A 21,352-nucleotide genomic window follows, 5' to 3' on the forward strand; every position below is an offset into this window, starting at 1 on the left:
AACAGTTGCACAGCTAAAGGATGGAGGCTGCACATTTCACACAACTGCACGACAGTTACAAAGCAATCTCACTGCCGCTGTGGGAAAACAAGCAAATTTTTTTGCTAGCTAAGGGGAAGCTCCCTTTAGCAAAGTCTACAGCTGGGACCTACTGTTATATATGAGATTCGAGCATAGTACAGAAAATAAATACAAATAAATGTAGATGCAAGTCAAGTCACTAGCACTTTACTATCTTAACACACACTTAGATCAGCAAGGTACCATTAAACAAGAAAATGAGATCAGTTTAAGAAAAGAAACTGAGGAGTGAAGTCTATGGCACAATTTGTGCAGAGCAGCAATAAAGGGGGCTTACAGGCAACAGTGCATGCACAAGGACTTCAGGTGATGTGTGTAGGCCTTACCCTATCTAGGATTGATGGTGGATTCTGGACATAGAGCAAACCCTCTTTACCATTCCTACTTCAACCACTGCAAAGCAAATTGTTTTAACCAAAAGCTTAGAGGTACAAGGGACGTGCCTGGGTAAGACAGTGAAGTGACAGTCCCCGTAGACTGAAAGTGAAAAAGCACACAGCAGGGACAAACAGAAAGAATGTATCTAGAGATATGTACATACCACAGTGCTGTAATTTTTGTACGTAGAAGTAATGTAAATAAGTGTATGGTTTTTATAAGATACGTATTATATAAATCTATAAAGGCATATTTTTAGTAAAAACAATGCTCCACAGCTTCTTTTGTAAATAGTTCTCTTCAGAATAAAATGGATCATTTCTACGGTACTGTCTCTGGGCTTTGATCCCTGATTATTCTGCGAACCTAGACAGCCACCTCACCCTGACTGCATACTCGGTACCTCTCACAATCTCAAGCAATTGAGCCATGTGCACGCTTCCAGGTGAATAGGGCAGAGAAGCAGTGGTAACCCATCTATTTGGAGTATTCACACCTTCAGCTGCCTGGGAACCTAAGGGAAGGTCAACACTTAAAACGCTGCATTGGTGCAGTTGCAGTGCTTAAGACGCTCCTACCCTGATGGGAGAGCTTCTCCTATCAGCACAGTTAATCCACTTCCTCGAGAAGCTCTCTCGTCAATGTAACACTGTCTACACGGGGAGAAACTAAATACCGAGGGCAGCAAGTACAGCCATGGCCATGAGTCACTACGGGAGGCGGGGGGAGAGGGGAAATGGGGGGGGGGGGGACAGTAACTGGAGGTAGACCCACAATGTAAAAAATTGCAGTGGGGGTGGGGAGGGAAATCAGCCTCTTATTTTATTAATTAATATTTGTCCTCTCCTGCCTCTAACAAAGAGCTCCAAACTCTGCTGGAGTCTCCAGCTCTACCCTGTGTAATTGCAAATGAAGTCTTCAAAGCTTTACCTTGGGACAGGAATGAAGGAATAAAGCGCAAATCACCAATTTTCAACCCATAAAGGAAGATTTAATACACAGCTCCACTAAACAGAGTGAAAGATCCCAGGGCAGCAAGATGACTGAAGGCAGCCGTTGCCCCTTGCCAAACACCCCCCCCCCCCCCCGAAAAGCAGCACATATAACAAGAGGATGGAGGCAAGCCGGGGGAGAACCCAGCTCCAGATGCTGGACAGCAGAGGAAACAGACCTTCAAAAGGAAGATTTGGCAGCTTGTAACCTTTATTTTTAGTTTTTTAAAATTATTTAAAAAGCATAATTAGAAACTGTCAATACAGAAATAATCCTAGCAAACCAGTTAGACATCCCATCGCTTAACATTAGGAAACTTCACATCAGCACCACTAGAGACGCAGTCCCCATCCCCCACCCTCTTTCAGTTTAATACTTTTAGTGGCAGCAGCAGGTAGACAGCTGCTCCTCTACGGCCAGTAGAGGCAGCACTAAAAAAACAACATCCCACTTCAAGCCAGGAAATTGGACTGCTGGATTGGCAAAGCTCACACCTGTGGCCACAAATACCTGGACTCACTGAGAACTAACCTTTCCACATCAAAGCACTCCAGATCAGGTGCACCATTTCCTCACTTTATTGCATCAGTTCCAACAAATTCAGTTTTCCCCTTTACTTTTGCCTATACCCCTACCTAGATCTACAAACTCTTCAGCACACGAGCCCCATCAATGTAATTCAAGTCGAGCCCACAGAGCAGGAACTGTGGCACAAGCCAGCTCCATTTCAATAGGAAGGATAGAGGTTGACAGAGCTCCTTCCTGGTACATATGCTATATTCCACATTGGAAGCACATCTGGTGGATGCCTGGTGTAATTTCTGCTGCCACCTGCAGAAGCAACCAATGCACGTCTTGGCATTCATGCAGTGCTCACTCTAGCAGTATCACCCCACTATCCCCAGCTCATTTTTACTCTTGGGTTACCATTGAAACATGGACAGATATGTGCAGAAGAGAGATGGGGGATGGGAAAAGGCAGCTGCTATACACTCCCAACACTTGCACTGGTTAAAAACCTGTCACACATTCATGGTTTGCATGAAAAAAAAAAATCTTTAAAGTCAGACTGATCTGTGATGTGATTGTATGATCAGGGCTTTTACCACAAACCATAAGAATCTAAAAAGGCCGGCAAAATAAATATGTGATTTCAATTTAGCCTTTCCTGGGTGTGATTGGAATGATTCCAAGCTCACGGATGTCAGTGGGACATGCCCTACCAAACCTAAGGCCAGTGATTCCGGAGGACCATGTGCTGACACCCAAGTGCTGTGTCATCTTCAGGGTCAAGTATGAAGCCAGAAGCCAAAACCCCCACCCCTTTCCAGTCAGTATTTCAAGAGAATTTCTTTTTTACTTAGCGAATCAGTTGACGAACACGTTACTCAGCAGCCCAAAGACATCCTGCTCCTGCTACGACAGTCTCAGTCTCTGAGCATATCTATTCAGGGACTGATGAACTGAGCCCTTATTTTCCCACAAAAGCCAATGAAGGCCAGGGGAATGCTGTTTGTTCAGCATAGTGAGACCAGAGTACGTTACCAAAGATAACCCCTACCCACAACCATCACCACATAATGCAAGCAATAGCTTTCCATTTCTTTACATTAGAGAGAGCAGTCCTCCTCTCTGACAGGAGAGTCCTGGGAATGATCCTGCAGCAACTGTTGGATCCAGACACCAACCAAAAGAGCTGGATTCACTTCCACGTGTTCCATCTCTCTCGAAAGCAATGCTTTGCCACCAGCATTCACATCTGAATTCAGATCTACTTGTGGACAGGGCAACATGAGGAGCTTTTTTTGGCAGATTCACACTGTTTTGTTGCTCTCAAGAAGTGTCTGGACCCTCGCCTGGAACAATCAGCAGACCCAGAAGCGGAAGTCACAGGAGTTTAGTTTCATTTTGTTTTTTTTAAAAGTTTAAATCCAAATAAATCCCATTTTTTGCAGGTTTGTTTTTAAATATCTCGATACAAACGAAAGAGCACAGGTACAGCTGGGCTGCACCACACAGCAAATGGCAAACCCAAGGCCCTGGCCACAAACCTGGAGCATGGCAAAGTGAAACCCAGCACCAGCCACTAGCCCAGGGCTGGTAAAGTGAAACCCCAGGCTCCAGCAGCAACCCTGGAACCTAGAAAAATGAAGCTGAAGCCCCAGTAACAGTCTGGAACTCAAAGTGAAGCCAAAGACCCCAGGGGCACCAGTTGCCAGCCTGGAGCCCAAACAAAATGAAGCCCAAGGCCCCAGCAGCAGTCGCTGCCAGCCTGGAGCCTACTCGAGTTAAGAACTTTGTATTCTATCTTTAAAAAGATAACTGCAGTTCATGATTGGTTGACATTAAGAAGGCATAAGCCAAAGTGACAAGAGGGAGGTGCGGATGGTTAAAGCAATATACATTATGTACAAACGCTTGGGTTAATCAGTCCACTTGGTAGGCAACGTCCTTTCTTGTCTACAAGGCGCACTGGAATGAGCAGGGGAGGAGAGAAGGGGCAAGAGTCCATCCGATACTTTCTTGGCACTAACATGGTAAGGTGCCAGCGCCTCTTGATAGAAAACATGGAGAAAATCTTTAAATAACGGCACAAAACTGAGAAAGTCCTCCCAAAGCCTGCCCCAGTGAAGTAGCCCAAGTCTAGGAGGGGCTGATCTGTCAGAGCAGAGTCTCTGCAATAGGGAAATGGCATTAGCAGCACCGCTTCTTCCTTTTACTGTTCTTAGTTAGCTTCACCACGTCATTCTGTTGTTGCTGTTGCTGCTTTGCTAAGTTTTCTTTCTTTGCTCGCAGAACCAGCTCTGTAATGCAATTAAACATCTGCAAGAGAAACACAATCAAGTTCAGACCATCTGGGAGTGCAGGCTGGCTGCTGAGAGGGTACCCCCCAGAAAAGTAGATGAAACGTCAAAAGCAGCCCATGATGCCACTAAGACCAGCAAGTCAGATTTCAGCATATTCTCTCCCAACCCCTCCAAAGGCCAGTGAATTGGGGTCCAGCATCCTCCAGCCCCACATTTCCCTCCCCCACTAAACCCAGTGAGTCAGGGTCTAGCGCAGCAAGTCGGGGTTTGGCATAACCCTCACGTGCCCGCAGCACCACCAAGGCCAATGACTCAGGGTCTAGCATTCCCTGCCACTGAGGCTGGCACTTCCAGTGGAAAAAGAGCTGTTGGGGAAAAGATCTAAAAGGCTGAAGCATTTTTATTAATTTCGCCTCCAGCTTTAACCTTTATTGCACTGAAGAAAAGTCATCTTATCTGCAGTACCTCTCCACCTGACCCTGTCTCTCTCCTTCCCACTGCAACTGCTCATCTGCAGTTTGCATATACGGAGGCAGAATCAATGCTAATAGCAATGAAAACCCCTCCTACTTTTGTTGGTATGTGGCCTCCTAACAGTAAAATTTGCATCTCCCTTTAACAGATGCAATATTTTGCCATTCCTAGCCTGTTACTTCTGAAAAGTAGCCATATTCCTATTCCCTTCAGGGCAGTGGTCCCCAACGCGGTGCCTGCGGGCGCCATGGTGCCCACCGGGGCATTTATGTGCACCCGCCTAGTGCCCAGCAGGGGAGAGAAGCCGCGGCCCCGCACCTGCCGGGGACAGAGAACTCCGGGACTGCCTGGGGCGGCAAAAAGCCGGGAGCCGGCCCTGGCCAGAGCCCTGCCGCTTGAGAGCCAGAGCATTGTCCCTTGAAGCCGAGCCCGGGCTGCGGCAGCGAGAGGGGCTCCCGGAGTGTGTGAGGAGCCGGGGAGGGAGGGAAGTGGGGCCCGGGATGCAGGGAGGGAGGAGGGATCCTGCTGCCGCTACCACCACTGCTCTGCTCTGAGTCTCCCCAGGGCGGCGCGGCATTTCCCCGCCCGAGTGGGCTGTGCAGGGAGCGCGGATCCCGGCTCGCGCGCTGATGGGGCAAGTGGCTGGGCAGCTCGAGCTGCCAGGGAGCTGCCCCCGGACCCAGCCCGCCGCGCACCTCCCCTGCCTCAGCCCCACACTGCTTGCTCCGGGCCCCCACAGCGCCAGGGGTGGGGAGAGGCAGAGCCCAGCTCTGAGCGGGGCATCGGGGGATACTGCCCCGCTGGGGGACCCCCGCGGCTCTGGGGGGGTCAGTGTCCGTCCTCTCGGCTCTGCCTGCACGGGGCTGGGGAAGCAGCTGTCAGCGCCTGCCCCTCTCAGCCCTTGCACCCCCCATCCCGTTCGCAGGCTTCTCATTTGTACCTCCCCCCATCGCTCCTTCGCTGCACTCCTTCCCCTTGTACTCTCCCTTCACCCGCATCTCTCCCCTTGTACCCTCCCCCAGCCCTCTCCTCCTGCACCTCCGCCCTTCCCCTGCACCTCTCCTGATACCCCCTCTCCTCCTCCACGAGTACATCACACCCCGCTTCTCTGCCAGTGTAGAGCCCCCAAGCACCCCATACCCGCTCCTCTGCCTGAACCCTCTTTACTAGATCCCCATCCCTTTCCGGGTACAAGGTTTGAGGGTTAGTCCCTATGCCTTCCACGTGCATTTGGGTGTGTGTGTGTGTGGGGGGGCCACACTTCTGAAAACATGAATGTGCTACTGGCCACAAAAAGGTTGGGGACCACTGCTTCAGGGTATTACCTCTTCCACATTAATGTTTTCTTTGGCGCTGGTCTCAAACAGTTGGATCCCCATCTGCCCGGCAAATTTATAGGCATCTTCCGTCTCCACCACTTTCCGCTCTGGGTCATCATTCTTATTTCCCACTAAAAAGGAAAAAAGGTCAGTGCTACACGTCCTACGCTGGCCAGGCTGCCATAGCAAAGGCTTCCCAGAACAAGCAGCAGCAGAGTAGGAGCTTACCCAGTATCCGGCAGACATCATCGCAGTTTTGGTTAATTTCATGTAACCACCGCTTTACATTCACAAAGGATTCTGCACTGGTGACATCATAGACAACAATGACTCCATGCGTCCCTCTGTAATACCTATGAGGTGGGAAAAGGACACAGATGCTAGTTCAAACTTCAGGCTGCTTGGCCTTATCCTAACACCTTCCTTTGGAATGGGCCTCTAGATCATTTAGATATAAATCTCCAAACCTGAACAAACAAGTCCCCATCCCCCTCGCCCCACTGGGAGTCATTTAATGTGCAACTGTCAGCTCATGCTCTGCCCCTAAACATGCACAGTTCTCTGCTCAGTTGGCTCATATGAACCAGTTTCAGAGCCCCTATATTGATAAACCTCCTACAGGTCCTGCCAGGCTGCCTGGGACCCAAACAAGGAGAAGCATGATCTTCCAGCTGTGGGAGCAGACAGTGGCAATCCATCCTCCACTGCCCATTTCATGTGAATCTTGGTTCCTGCACAAATTAAAGACCGATCAATGGTTGCAGTCAGGAAAGGAATTTTGCAAGCTCCCCTCCATCATTAGGTGCCTCCAGTTCCTCTCTGGCAACGGCACCCACTATTCCAGCCATAGGCCTTCCAGCAAAGAGCGTTAAATCATGCCAAATTGTGCAGTAGTTTTGAGATGTGAAAAATGCTCATTAGGGTCTAACATGTGAACAAGTCTAATTTGTGATCAGCTCTCCAGATATAAACTATTCAGAGATCTGTCTGTTTTGCTATTTAGCCCCCAGTTACTCCTTTTGCATTAAAGTCTCATTCTACTCTGAAAAGCAACTGTGTACTGATGGCACCTTCCTACTCAACAGATCTGCTCCATATGTGCATTCAGAGTCATATCTGCTACCTTCAGTGATTAAAAATAAGTGAAATGCAGTCAAAGCTAGTTAGTCCTGCAGAACCAACACAGCTAAGAAAAGGAGATGGATTCAGTTTCTTTTTGTGCATCAGAATTGTTCACTATATTCCAATTTGTTTCACCTGTGCAAACTCTGAAAAAAAAATAGAGCAGTGCAGGCATCAATGAAGACCTTTTATGGCCTGCAAAATCTTTAGTACAATGATGTGCATGAAGGAAAGAACCTTTATGTTCAGCTTAATATTCAGATCCCAGTTGAGTTTGCAGGGCTGGCAGTTCAGAAAGAAACCTTTCAATGATTTACAGAGCAAATTTGCTCAATTCAAAAGTGAGACAATTAACACTGATCCCTCCCAATGGTTTGGCGTTTTTGTTTTTTTAAATGGTTTTCTTTGTTGAACCACTCCAAGAATTATTTTACGAGGTGCACTTTTCACGTTTACCTGTCTTTCCCCTCCTCCTCCTCCTCTTCTTGTGTCTGACTAGGATTAGCTTTTACTAATGCAAATGCGGAAGTTCACAGCAGCCAAACTGAGGCACTTCCCTTAGAAATACGTTTCAAGATTTCCAGAGACCAATCTCTTGTTATCAGCATTTCCACAAGGGCTCTTCCTCCCTCTGCTCGTCAGAGATGACAGCTGCGACCAACACTTTGAATCTAGTTCTCCCTTTGCTGAATTAATCCTTCCCCAGACAGAACTCACCCCAATCCATCTGTGCACTGACACACTGAGCAAGACCAACTGGGCTACACTTCAGACTAGTTCTGATTTATATTTTCATCTCTGCCACTGACTCACTGTAACAGCTTGAGCAAGTCACTTAACATCGCTACCTCAGTCTCCTCATCTGTAAGACTAGAATTAATGATACCAGACCTTTGCAGCACACTCAGTGCTTCTCACCCACTGAAGTGCAAAGTGCTGCTATCTCTAGAAGGCTTTTCAGCTATGCTTTTCCCCACTAATTGCTCTGTCTTGGCCTCTGTTTCACATCACCAGGTAGTGGTGGTGGCAGCAACTAGATGTTGAGCAACTTTTTAGCATAGGATCATCACAATTCAGAAGTATGGAAGGTCACCACGCGAACCTGTCTGCCTATCTATGTGTTCTCATCTCTACTCTTACGTTCTCCAGAAAGAAACCCAGGCATATCATCATTTTCTTGCATTGCTTTCTCAGAAACATATGCCATACGTTCAAGTCCCTTGGCATGAAATAGCTTAGACGAAGAATATTCAATCCCAGACTGTTTTTTCTAGAGTGTGCTGTACTTTTAAACCCTTTCACCAGTTCTCTCAACCAATCCTTTCATGATTTTGAAGCTTGTTAGGCCAATTCATCTTTTCCTCAACCAGAACAAAAATATGACATTTCCTTTATAATTTAGATTCTTTAGACTACATAACACCTTTCTCCTCAGGGGCTGCAGTCCACATCAAAAATATTCTTCCATGTGAAACGTGACTTGTACGACAAGCTCTGCTCCAGATTGGGGCCTAACTTACATAGGCCCAGCAGCTCCCGTTTTGTGCGCTCTCATCCTGCTCACAAACCTAGTACTGGATCTGGTTTGGTTTTGCTGGGGCTGAGCAATGGACAGATGGTTTACATCTAAATCCTCTTCTTGATTCTGAACTGGAAGACTCTTTCATGTAACAGATGTTCTTTGGGTTGACCCATTTCTCCCCCCGCAATGTTACATTTGTCTTTGCTAAACTGCAATTTTCTTCATGGTCTGAGATCTCACTCAACATTTGACTAACCTGATGGTTTAATCTATCACTACCTTTATTTCCGGATACTAATTCCCCCCCCCCCTTTTTTTTTTTATAAAGCTTGTCGCCCCGCTTTACACTATCCATGAATCTTATCCAAGGCCTTGTGTCTTAAGTGGCACATTAGACATAACTCATGCCGCCCAAGTGCAACACATAGTGTGACTATATGATCTCATTTTTATATTGATTTACACTGTGGGCATACTTTCAATTTTCCACGTGCTGCACTAAACACACATAACTGCTTTATAGAAATTGCCTGGGGGAAGTTGTTGGCTTTGGCAGATGGGTAGGGGACAGACGGGGCTTTTGGCACCCGGGAAGGAGTGGGAGTCAGTTTTGTGTTTTTGACAATTAAGAGGCAGTCGAGGCTTTTGATACCAAGGAGCAGATGCATCTCCTTTCCCCCCCCCTCCCTATTTTGGGTAGGATGGAGGCCATTTTAAATTTGAAGGAAGGAGGAATGAAATCCTCATTCCCCATCCTTGCAAATATTGACAACTAGCTACCCCCTGCAACTCAATATCTGCCACAACATCCAACAATGGAGAAGCATAGTAACTTGGTGTTTTTCCTAAAAAGAACAGTCATCAAATAGCTGTTGATGTTTAAAGCATCACTGGTTTTCCAATTTAATGTCCTATTGAGATGAATGGGGCTACTCACACCTCCAAATTATTATTTCAAAATGTCCGCAGACAAAGATTATTGGGTTACCTTTCAACCACAAAACTAGAGACTTTAAATGTACAAAAGCTTAAATTCTGGAGTTGCATCATAAGAAATTCAAATAAAAGAATGAGAATCCTGCAGTTTATACAGCTGCATAAATGCATTATAAACATTACCCTGATCTTTTCTACAAAACTTTGAAAAATCTTAAGCTGTAAGTACATTATTATTGAATCATTACACAACAGAGTAATAAATCTTCACAAAACTCCAGGGCTGGTTGTTTAAACAATGATATCCTTAAATCAACCCGCTACACCTTCCCACTACATCTCTTCCAAGGCTACTCCTATAAAAGGAGGAAACGTTTTAGAATTAGCATGTGGGACTTGCTGCTACAGGATACTATTGAGTCAGAAAGCTGAATACATTTTTTAGAAAGGGATTAGACATTTATCAATCGCACCTGTAGTTACAGTAGTCTGTTTTATATTACGAGCAGAAGCAGATCTCATGCTTCAGGATATAAGTGGATCACCACCTGAGATCAGGAAAAAAAATCTCCCTCTAATTGCTGGTTTTGTACCATACACTTAGATACAGCCTGGAGATTAACACCTTCCTCTAGCATCCAAAACTTGCCACTGTCAAAGACAGGACACCCAACTAGGTGGGCTGTTGGTCTAGTCCAATATGGCATGTCTAAAGCTGATATTGTTAGTTCACTGGTTTATAGTTTACATGTTTGCCTTTTCCAGTCCTCTGGAATCTCACCTGACTGTAGTGAATTCAACGTTTGTTAAAGTTCACCATTTCCTTACTTATTTCTTGTCAGATGCAGGAATGCATATCATCTGCAATCAGAATTTTGTTGACTAAGTACATCTAACCTTTTAATAACCATATCTGGTGTTCAGTACACCATAACTCTACTTCTGTTGTCCCTGGAAAACTGATCCCTGACTTGGACATATCTCCACCCTGTTCTTCTACAAATGCATGGTAGCTAATCACTCTATAATTACCTCACCCTTGAGTTAAGCCCACACTGTCCTTAAGGAGACTGGATATAAACTACCAACCCCGTTAAAAACTGTTCTATGTTCACAAATGTACTTGAGCAGACCAAGCATGGAAAGATGCAGCGCATGCAACTCTCACATCTTATTCGTGACCTGCAATGTCCCCAGAGGGTTTGTGATGTGCACATATGGGATTATCTGATCAAAACTAAAATTCTGTATGGATTTAGGAGAAAGTCAACCCAGCTCTCTAAAGTTAAGTGGCTAGTGCACTAGTCACTGCTCCACCTAGACACCAATAACCCCAAGACCCCTGATTATTTCATATGTACACAGTCTTGCTGCCTTTGACATTTTGCTATTTACTGCAGGATTTGTTCAGTCTATTTTACTTTTCCCGACTTTATAAAAAATAATTCTCCTGCTCAGCTTCCTTTACATTCCTCAACAGCTTCTGTGTCTTATTCAGCTTCTGTAACTTAAGTATGTTGGGCTTTTACACAGAGATGACTTTACTGCAGCTTATGTCTTCCCATTTTCTACTACAGACTTGCACTCAGTTCAGTCATGTTGCAATTCTAAGTCTTCCCAGCAGCACGTCAAACCCATTACGATTACGACAGATGCTCTCAGACTTCAAGCTTGTTTACCATACTTGACTTGACATCTACCTGTAGACTATCTTTATCTGCAAAAAAGATTTACTGGTCTATAGCAATAGCCAAGGATCACCTTTTCCCTTTCAATCCAAACAGTCACTGCTACAGCAACCTAAAGTTTCAACCATTCTGTTGACAATGTATTGGCACCCTACCCATGTTTTGTTTGGCCAAACCCTTCTGTACACTCTATAACCTGGTAATTTGATCTGCTACTCAATGTCTTGGTGTAAGCAAATCCGTTACTCGCTTGACAATAAAATTCTGAATCCACAATCTTGTGGTTTATTATCTATATACGGAATATGGTCCACGCCAGAGGAGACTGCCTCACGCCTACTGGCCAACTAAAGAGGAAGTAGCAGCGTACTCCAGAAGCCACAGCCAGCCCACCTAGCTGGAGGGAAAAGTTTCTCTACTACAATACAGGGTGTTGGAGCAGCTTTTTCACTTCTTCCCTAAGGTCCCAGAGGGGCTGAAAGCAAAAATGCCCATTCAGTTGTGTGTAAAGCTGAACATATTTATTGCGTCTCTGCAGAAGGTTCTGTGGCAGGCTAGTAACTACCCTGAAAACTCTACAGTATGGGAAAACATGGGGGTTTGTTACAATTTGTCTTCAGCTCTCTCAGAGAAGTTGTAACAGCAGCAGCATTACATGCATCAGGAAGTCCAAAAACCTTCATGTAGAAAGGATCCTCTATGATTCTCAAAAGTTCTTGTTTTTAAATGATTGAGAGTGGAAGGAGAAGCAGAAGGTTTACACATTACATTAGACAGTCACTTCTGCAGCTATTCCTGTCCTCAAAAGTAAGTCTCATTTCCTGGAATTCCCCTTTAATTGCTGGGCATTGTGGTTTTCGGATCTAGCTCGCATCAGCCCCCACAGCCTTGTGAACCAAGGCTCATTAACTCAGAGCTGCAGTGTGGCTGTGAATTCTGAAAACAGGAAGGTGCCTTGCTGACTCAGCACAAATTCAGCCAGAACAAGTGGCCCATATGCACAGCTGATAAGAACTTCAGCAGTGCCTTACTGCCTCCCCCCTCACCACTTCCTTTCTGAAGCTTGCCACAGCATTGAAACAAGAAGTGATGTCAGGCACAGGAACACTAAGTCTGCAATGCTTTTATGAAACAAGTCTCCAGCAGTATCAGTGAAGACATGCAAAGGAAAAGGATGGAGCACTATTCACCGATTTCTAAACATCTAAACCTCTCCCAAAGGCAGCCAAGCCCATTCGGCTTTTTAATTTGGGGTAGTTACCTGATGTTATATGAAAAATGACCTGCCTCAGTTAACTGACAAAAGCCAAAGGAGAAGTCAGTTATGAATGACTAACCAAATGAAGGAGGAGGGGAGATATGATTGCCCTCTATAAATACATCAGAAGGATAACTCCTCTCCCTTCCTGGTATTTATTTATTTAAGTTAAGTGCCAATATTGACGCAAGAACAAATGGATATAAACTGGACATCAACAAGTTTAGGCTTGAAATGAGACAAAGGTTTCTAACCATCCAGGAGTGAAGTTCTGAAACAGCCTTCCAAGGGAAGCAGTGGAGGCAAAAAATCTAACTGGCTTCAAGACTGAGCTTGGTAAGTTTTGTGGAGGGGATAGTATGATACGACTACCTACAATGGCATGTGGCTCATCTGTAACTGCTAATAGCAAATATCCTCAACTGCCAGAGATGGGACACTAGATGGGGAGGGCTCTGAGTTTCTACAGAGAATTCTTTCCCAGGTGTCTGGCTGGTGGGTCTCGCCCATATGCTCAGGGTCCAACTGATCACTATATTTGGGGTCAAGATGGAATTTTCCCTCAGGTTAGATTGGCAGAGACCCTGGGGTTTTTTTCACCATCCTCTGCAGAATGGGTCACTTGCAGGTTTAAACTAGAGTAAATGGTGACTTCTCGGTAACTGGAAGTCTTTAGATCATGATTTGAGGACTTCAGTAACTCAGCCAGTGATTATGGGTCTATTACAGAAATGGGTGGGCAAGGTTCTGTGGCCTGCAACGTGCAGGAGGACAGGACTAGATGATCACAATCTAGGCCTTTCTGGCCTTAAAGTGTATGAGAAAACAGGCACTTGGGTCCTCCCAGTACAAATGTATTTTATACAGAAAGGAAACAAAGGATCCATTTCCAAATGACTTCCTTCCTCTTCCCCCAACACCACTCTGAGCAGCCCCAAATCCACTGTAACCAGTTATAGCAAAAACATTTAATTCTCCTGAGCTTTCAATGCTGCAGCTGCAGCTCAGGGTGTGGTTTCTTCAGGAACAGGAAAAGCACTGCAGTTGTTCAAAGGACAATGAGCTTGAACTGACCTCAGACCAAGAAGAAGGTTAACCTTCTGTTGGTGTCCGTTTCAACAGAACACTATGTACTTTAATCTAACCATCAGAATGTCCCTTCACCATTAGCAATTCCAAAAAGCATCCATATATTTGACATTGAATTCTTAAACCTCAAACGAATCATTAAAACTACAAAACTGATAGAGAGGATTAATACTTTGGACTTCTGTAGCACATTTTGCAGAAGAGGCTACATTTACTGATGTATAAAAAATAGAGAAACATTCCCAGTTTTACAGTTGGGAAACTAGAGGTAGAGGAATTAAGAGACTTGCCCAAGATCATACAGAAAATCTGTTACATAGCCAAGAATCCAGGAGTCCTGCCTCCCAGTCCTGGGCCTTAACCATAAATCCTTTATCTCTAATTGTCATGGGAAAGCTTGGAAAAGAATCCCCACAAACACAGACAGACCACATATTTGAGAAACTCCCGTGCTATAATAGCCAAGCTACATTCCAAGAAGCCCATAATATCTAAGCTTGGAGCCACATTCAAAGGAGCCCAACTATACTCACGTCGATGTGATAGTCCGGAAACGCTCTTGTCCAGCTGTGTCCCATATCTGTAGCTTCACCTTCTCTCCATTAATCTCAACTGTCCGGATTTTAAAATCCACTCCAATTGTGGTAATGTAGCTGCCTACAGAGAGGAAGTGTGTATGCAAGTGAGAACACCAAACCTTGTTCCCTTTAGACTTAACATTCACTAGGACACGTGTCTAGGCTGCAGCTGGCGGTAGCCTCAGGAGGACTCTGTCACTTTGCCCAATCTATTTGGACTCCTTTTAGACAGGTATCTCAAGCCCCATTTTTATCTGTATAATAATTATTCATGAGTCCAGGCTATTTTCCACCACTGATGCCAAAAATCAAATCCAGTGGCAAAAAAAATCTATTTCAAGAAAGCTATTCCAACACCATACCAGTGGTTGAGAATAAGCACCAAATTCATCTAAAGAGGGGTAACAAATACACAAATATTTTATTCTTGAGAGCTTGCAGGGCAAAATTTATCTTAACTGCTAGTGGAATCTCTCTTCCCTTTGACTACAATCTATTCTATTAATCTCCTCCTGGTAACTCTGAATCATGTTACAAAGAATTAAATTATCATGATTTAACTATAGTCCTCCATCAATCCTAATCCCACAGGATGAATGGGAGGTTTTACAATGGGCAGAAGTTTGCATGGTGCAACAGACATTTAACAAATTGAACTCTTCCACAGGATTCACACTGATCTAGACACAATGGGATTTTCACAATCAAAATGGAAGGATTTTGTGTGGGCATGCCAAGAGAAATGGAGCTGGGAAGAGAACAGATTTCTAATATGGCTAGCAGCGCCAGGTTAAGTGAACTCCCAGGATGAGAGTTCTGTAGCGATAGGGCAGTGGTAGGATAGCCCTCGGCCAATTCACCACTGGAGGAAAGGGAACACTCACCTGAGAAAGTGTTATCTGCGAAGCGTAACAGCAAACTGCTTTTGCCAACACCTGAGAGAGAAAAAAATGCTGAGTTCTGTTGGAATAGAAGTAACAGATGGTGGTATTTTGTCTTTCATTCACTGTATTTTCGGAATCCCATTTAATTCCTTCTTCTGGAAGATAATCTAGTTCTATCAGTTCCTGACCAAAGCCTCAGAGGAGAAAACTGGCATGAACAAAACTGCAGGTCAGATCTCAAGGGATCCATTGCAATTCCCCCCCAACTTTCAGTTCTTGGACCAATAATGACACAGCAGGCATCCCCAGCAGATATTCTAAAAACATCCCATCTCTGTGATCTTTTGTGCCATGCCTGAGCACCACTGCCTATCTCCCATTCAATCATGTACACTTGAACCCACAGTGAAATTTGGGCTACTTGGGCCTTGAGATCAGGGTTTGGTGCTGCCAAGTTGGGGTTAGAATGGGCATTATTTAATGGAAGACAGCAAGCACTAATACAGCCAAGGTAAACTAGTGCAATTGCTCAAGAAGGTTGGGAACCATTGCTCTATATTGTCATCTAATAGGAAGCAGCAAGTATTCCATACTGCAGGATCACTCTGAAATTGCACCCTTTGCATGAGAGGTTTCATGTAACAATTTTGAATGCTTTGAACAGTACTTCATTCAGGTTTTCCTTAAACAATCTGCAGTCACATTCCAACATTTTCAGTTTCATGGGAACATCTTGCACACACCTGCTTCCAATAAAATCCATCACAAAGAACTGACTCCTTCACAACAAACCCACTGGGTTTTGGCATGAGGAAACCCCAGGTAGTCATTTTTGTTGCTTCTTAGAAGAGACCCTTAGCTCCAGTTTGCTCACAGTAACTGAGCAATGTTATTTCCTCTCATTTAAAACTAGGGTCTGTCAGGTCAGCGCTTACTCGTGTTAAGTTGCCTGCTCATTGAGAAACTGGTTAACACAGTCACTATTAACAAATCGGCAAGGATTTCTGTATGATGACTGCACAGAGTTCCTATAGTTCTTCACAGTCTTTTCAGAATCCTCCAACCTCCCATAACACTAAACAGAGTATCTATCTTCCCTGCCATCCCAAAAATCCATGTCTCATAGGCCTAAAGCATAAGCCTAGCCAGCATTTGCCTAAACATCAAGAGCAGGAAAGGTAGCCTCTCACAGAAGATGAGTGTTATACAGAAGGCAATATTGACAACCAGGTTACAGTAGCCAGATGCTGAATACCCCAAGCTCCGAGAAGGTGGTTGATAACAGTTGCCCAAACTTCAGAGAGGGCTGCACTAGCAACATGCCAAGAGCCCAAAGGTTTCATATAATTTATATAACAAATGCTGTTGCAACCACTGTCAACTTTCAAAAAGATGCAGCTTGCTAAGTCTACAGATCCCAGCGAGCAGCTTGTCATCTCGATCCAAGTGGCCTCAACACCACATGTTGGGTCTTATATATAGTCTTGTTAGACTGCATCTCTATTTTTAAGACAAAACCAGCTACAAACAACACTGTAGAACTCCATGGAGAGCAAATGACTTGCATGTTGTCAGGAGGATCTACTTCAGTGGTGGACAATGTCTTGACCACGGGCAATCACCAAAAGGCTTGTAAAGAGAAGCCAAGCCTCCGGAATTCAGGAAATTCTAGCTGTTCCAGATGACAGATCTCACTGAATGAACACTGTCTATAAAGCACACTGCTCATATACAGAGAAACCACACTCCCCATGGCCCCCACCTCCTATGCATGTACATTTTAAGTTCGGTGGGCGGGGGGAAGGGGGAAGAGACAGAGAGTCAGTAGAGCTTCTTCCACTCATGTAAAAGTAAGAATTCAAAAGCACTGCCTTGTCTTCTAATTTTGTGAAATCTAGTAGTGCATAAATTTCCCTATCACAGCTTTCAAAACAAACCCAGCTCTAGCTGAATGAAAGAACAGACATAGGCATGCAAGTGATAGTTAGTCTATCTGTATATTTCATTTTTAAATTTTTTGGCACAACTTGGACAGCTAAGACTACAATCATCTTTTCAAAATGACCTGTTTTAAACACGAAAATCTACTGTCACAATTCCATATTGGGAAAAGCAGATGAAATGTAACAATCCATCCAACAACATTGCATTTCCTAACACTGGGCTTTTCTGTAAGGATCAATTAACGATGCAAATGAAATGTTTCTGGAAATTGGGACAAAGCCTTCCTCTTGGGATTAAAGAGAAAACATTAACAATCAATACTTGTAGCTCTACAGTGGATTTAACTGTTAGAACCCCGAGCTGCAGGCATCCAGTCCTCTCACAATCAGATCATGCACAGTTTCTCGCACTGGACACTCTTCAGTGATTAGAGGCTTTGCCCAAGTTAAGAAATGCCAGCAAAGGGATTTAACTGATCAAAAGAAAAATCTTCCTCTCTAATAGAGGGCTCTCTCCAAATTACCAATCTTGCCTAAATTGTTTTGAAACCTACTGGCAGGCAAGGAAGACAGTATTTAAACTCTACTCTAGTAAAGCCATCAGTAAGCTACCACATGTGCCCTCCTCTCCTTGGGTTTTAGAATAATTTCCCTTTTAAAAAAAAATTGACCCTATTTAAAATAGGGACTCTGTAAACACAAGCCCTATCTTTCTTGCAACAACGAGGGGGACACAGTGTAGTACACATTCAACCACTTTTGATAGGGAGCTGCAAGCCTATTGAGATGACAGTTCCTAGGATCACGCAGCGTTCCATTTATATTCAAATGGTCATCCCACATTGCATACTGGGACCTGCTGTCTTTACAGGTCACACCTCTGTTAAAAGAGGAGGGTGGATAACATATACTCCATTTTATTTAAATTAAGTTTCAGGATCTTGAAGGGTTGCGACTATGGAACTTGACTGGGTAAAGTTTGGGGACCCCTATATAAAAGTAGACATACCCCACCTGCATTTCTGGTGCACTTCAAAATAGATCAACTGACATGACAGATGGTAAATTCAATTATTTGCCCTTCAAAAGTGTTTCAAGCTCTGCAAAGCCTTTTAAATTCAAAGATCAGACATTTTCCCTATCTTCAACCAACAGGTTAAGTATTTTGGGCATCCATGATTAGTAGATGGAACATATACATCCAACACATACTCCGCCTCCATTTTAAAGATCTAAACAAGACCCAAAGTTATTTCTAAGTTGATGAACACATACACAAAGCTTCAATAGGGCATAGCTTGACCAATATTAAAGAAAATTTTTATTTTAAATGTTAAAAACATAGGAATTGACACACTGGAAACAACAGTCCTTAGGGCATTCTGAGCCCAGACCAAACCCTCTAGACTGTACTTAACTGTATGTTGTTATGAGGGAATTCCTTCCTGATCCCAGCTAGATAACAGCATATGCCCTGAAAACATGAGGTTTGATTGCCCTTGTAAAGTCTAGCCTAGCGAGTGTAAATGCTGATGTTATCCTTACTTATACATGTGTTTAATCGTTTTTTGAATCTTGTTACATTATTTGCCTCAACACTCTGTGACTGCAAGTTCCACAGGTTAAACAGATACTCTAAAAACCAAGGAGACAACCAACTGTTTCATTCTAGCCGCAGTAGGCCTCTTCGTGGGCCAGCGGTGAGATGCGATTAGCCCCACTTAGTGAGGGCAAGCCTGCAGGAGTCCACCAAGCAAGCTGGCTGACAGAGGGTGTGTTTTAACGCTGGCTGGCGGATAAGAAGCACCACTACAGTTCCGGCAGGATTAGGAGGTGGCAGCCGCTCAGTCTATAGAAGTTTCTGCATCAAGCCTTTGCTGAATGAGTATCACCCTCCTAGTCCCTATCTGACCCCGCATTCGGCCTGGTCAGCCAGTTACAAACCAGAACAGCCCCTCCACGCCAGCCCCCCACTCCCCTCCACAGACCCGCCCCCCCCCGGCCGTGCCCTCGCCCGGCGGCATCGCGCCCTGCACAGACCAGCCCCCCGGCCCGGCACTACCCGCCGAACCTCCCCCGCCGCGAGGCACCACAGGCCTCTCGCCCAGTCAGACGCCGCCAAGCTCGCACCCTCCCCCCCCCCCGTCAGGGGCGCGGGGGGCTCCTGCCCCGGGGAGAGGCCTAGCCCCGCCGCCCCCTAGGCCCGGCCTCGCTCCCCTCCTCACCGCTGTCGCCGATGATGAGCAGCTTGAAGAGGTGATCGTAGTCTCTAGCCATGGCCGGTGGGGAGCGGAAGCTCCGGGCGGCGGGAGAGGTGGGGTCTCCTCAGACGGCGGCAGCGGCTCCGGGCCGGATCCACTTCCCGAACAAACAGCCGGAACTGACAGCGGCGGCAGCAACACCCCGAGTGCTCACACTGCGCACGCGCACCACCTCAGCCGCGCTCTGCAGCTGGAGACCGCCAGCCGCTCGACTATCCCACTGCACATGCGCAATACCTCCCCGTTCTATCGGCCCCCGGGACCAACGCTCACTTCCTCCCTCTACCTGTGCGCTTACGCCCGTGTCACTCCGAGGCTAGCGAGGGGCTATGGGGCGCATGCGCTTTCTGACGCCCGACGCCGCTGTGTTCCTGCGCATGTGTAGTGAGGGGCGCAAGTCCCCTCAGTAGTTTTGGCGCCCATTTCACAGTCAGGGGATAATGCCCCCCCCCCAGGAATCCCTCTGTCTTCCTCAGACAGGCCCCCAGCCCTTGGACCTGCTGGGCCAGGGCCCCTACCCGTCTTTGCCTCAGAGCAGGGAGCCACCCCAAAGGACCCCTCCGCTCTGATGCATGCGTGGGCAGCCCAATGACAGGTTGCAGAGGGCAAGGCCCATGGCTCCCACCTGCCTCACCCGGCCTCGAGACAGGGCCCCAGTCAAACATGAGAGAGGCTAAAAAACGGTGGGATTTTTAACAACACTGAATGTTGGGCTCTATTTGCCATCTGGCTTCCCAGCCTGGGGGGGGGTCATGTTTTCAAGCAGCCATGAGGGCTGAGAGTACCAGTCACATGACTCCAGGAGCTGAGGATTTAAGAAAAGACACACCAACTATTGAAAGAGTTGGCAGCCCTGCAGCTGCCATTGCGTTCCATATGCTGGAATAGCCTCCCTCCCAGGCAGGCCACACCAAAGCCTGCTCCTACCCTTCTCTCTCAGGCAGCGTAGCCCCCGACAGCTTCTGGAATGCCCTCATGTGTCATACGGTGAAGGGGTCCCTGGCAGCTCTGGAATGAAGTTCTCATTCTTAATAGAAAGATACATCCCTGTGCAGTTGAGACAACGCCTGGCTCCTGCATAGCTCTGCAACTATGCCTGCGGATACCTCATTTTCCATAAACTGAAATCTACAGCTGAAATCCACTGAGCATGAAGAAGACCCACCTCTGCAATAATCCAATATGCAGGTGGAGCCCAGGGACTGCTGCTCTTTTTGCTAAACAGGTGGGGCCTATGGTAAAGTGCAAGGCTATGCCTACTCTTATATGGAGATATGGTCCAATAAGGCTGACAGCTGTCATTTTTTTGTATGCAGCTGTACAATGAGTCATCCATCTTCCATGGAGAGGTATACAAGACGGAGTTCCATCTGTCCTGCAGTCTTTTTTCAGAGACGCAGGTCACTGGGGTATTCTGTCTTTTCTGCTAGTGTAACTCACAATAAGGCTTCTGTATGAGCACACTTGTCGTGACTATTGCAATTGCAAAGTAAGGTTCACACATGCCCTAAAACTTTCAGGTAGAGCTGGGACAGAGAACTGACAAAGCCTAACAAAAATTTAAAAATTATTCACAGAAGCCTTAGCTTTAACAGTATTTTCCCAAGTTACTTTTCTATAGAAATATTGTTCTTGTTGGTGTTAGAGCTAAAACTAGTGTTAATGGTGGATTCCTTGTAACTTGAAGTCTTCAAATCATGATTTGAGAACTTCAGTAACTCAGCCAGAGGTTAGGGGTCTATTATAAGAGTGAATGGGTGAGATTCTGTGGCCTGGAATGTGCAAGAGGGCAGACTAGATGATCACGATGGTCCCGTCAGACCTTAAAGTCTATGAGTCTGTGTCTTGGCTTAGCATTTATTCCGGATTTTTTTCACTTCTAGATTTTTAGGTGTACACTGCAAAGATGCACTAGCAGGAGATGAAGAAACAGCTACAACCAATGTCCTAGGTACTGCATGTGTCTTCAAAGCAATTACAGGAATGTCAAATTTTGTTTAGCACAGATTCAAGCCAAAA

The 21,352-nt window shown here is 45.6% G+C and overlaps 1 protein-coding gene across 1 annotated transcript; it reads right to left on the minus strand.

The window, feature by feature from the left end:
* Nucleotides 1-1,642: 1,642 nt before the first annotated feature.
* Nucleotides 1,643-19,500, minus strand: RAB35 (RAB35, member RAS oncogene family). Its single transcript, XM_065417586.1, has 6 exons — nt 19,298-19,500; nt 15,130-15,180; nt 14,201-14,324; nt 6,281-6,405; nt 6,059-6,183; nt 1,643-4,275 (listed from the first exon to the last, which is right to left on the minus strand). Exons 1-6 carry the CDS (start codon nt 19,347-19,349, stop codon nt 4,147-4,149), a joined length of 606 nt encoding a protein of 201 aa, XP_065273658.1. The 5' UTR covers nt 19,350-19,500; the 3' UTR covers nt 1,643-4,146.
* Nucleotides 19,501-21,352: the final 1,852 nt, after the last annotated feature.

This window comes from Emys orbicularis, chromosome 16 (assembly GCF_028017835.1).
Source record: "Emys orbicularis isolate rEmyOrb1 chromosome 16, rEmyOrb1.hap1, whole genome shotgun sequence".
NCBI lineage: Eukaryota > Metazoa > Chordata > Testudines > Emydidae > Emys > Emys orbicularis.

Excerpts from the sequence above, each read along its gene's own strand:
- RAB35 (XM_065417586.1), bottom strand. The coding sequence starts at position 19,349 with ATGGCTAGAGACTACGATCACCTCTTCAAGCTGCTCATCATCGGCGAC. Across the intron at positions 14,325-15,129 it reads CGCAGATAACACTTTCTCAG|GCAGCTACATTACCACAATT; the intron begins GTGAGTGTTCCC and ends TCCTCTCTGTAG. Across the intron at positions 6,184-6,280 it reads TGATGTCTGCCGGATACTGG|TGGGAAATAAGAATGATGAC; the intron begins GTAAGCTCCTAC and ends TTTCCTTTTTAG.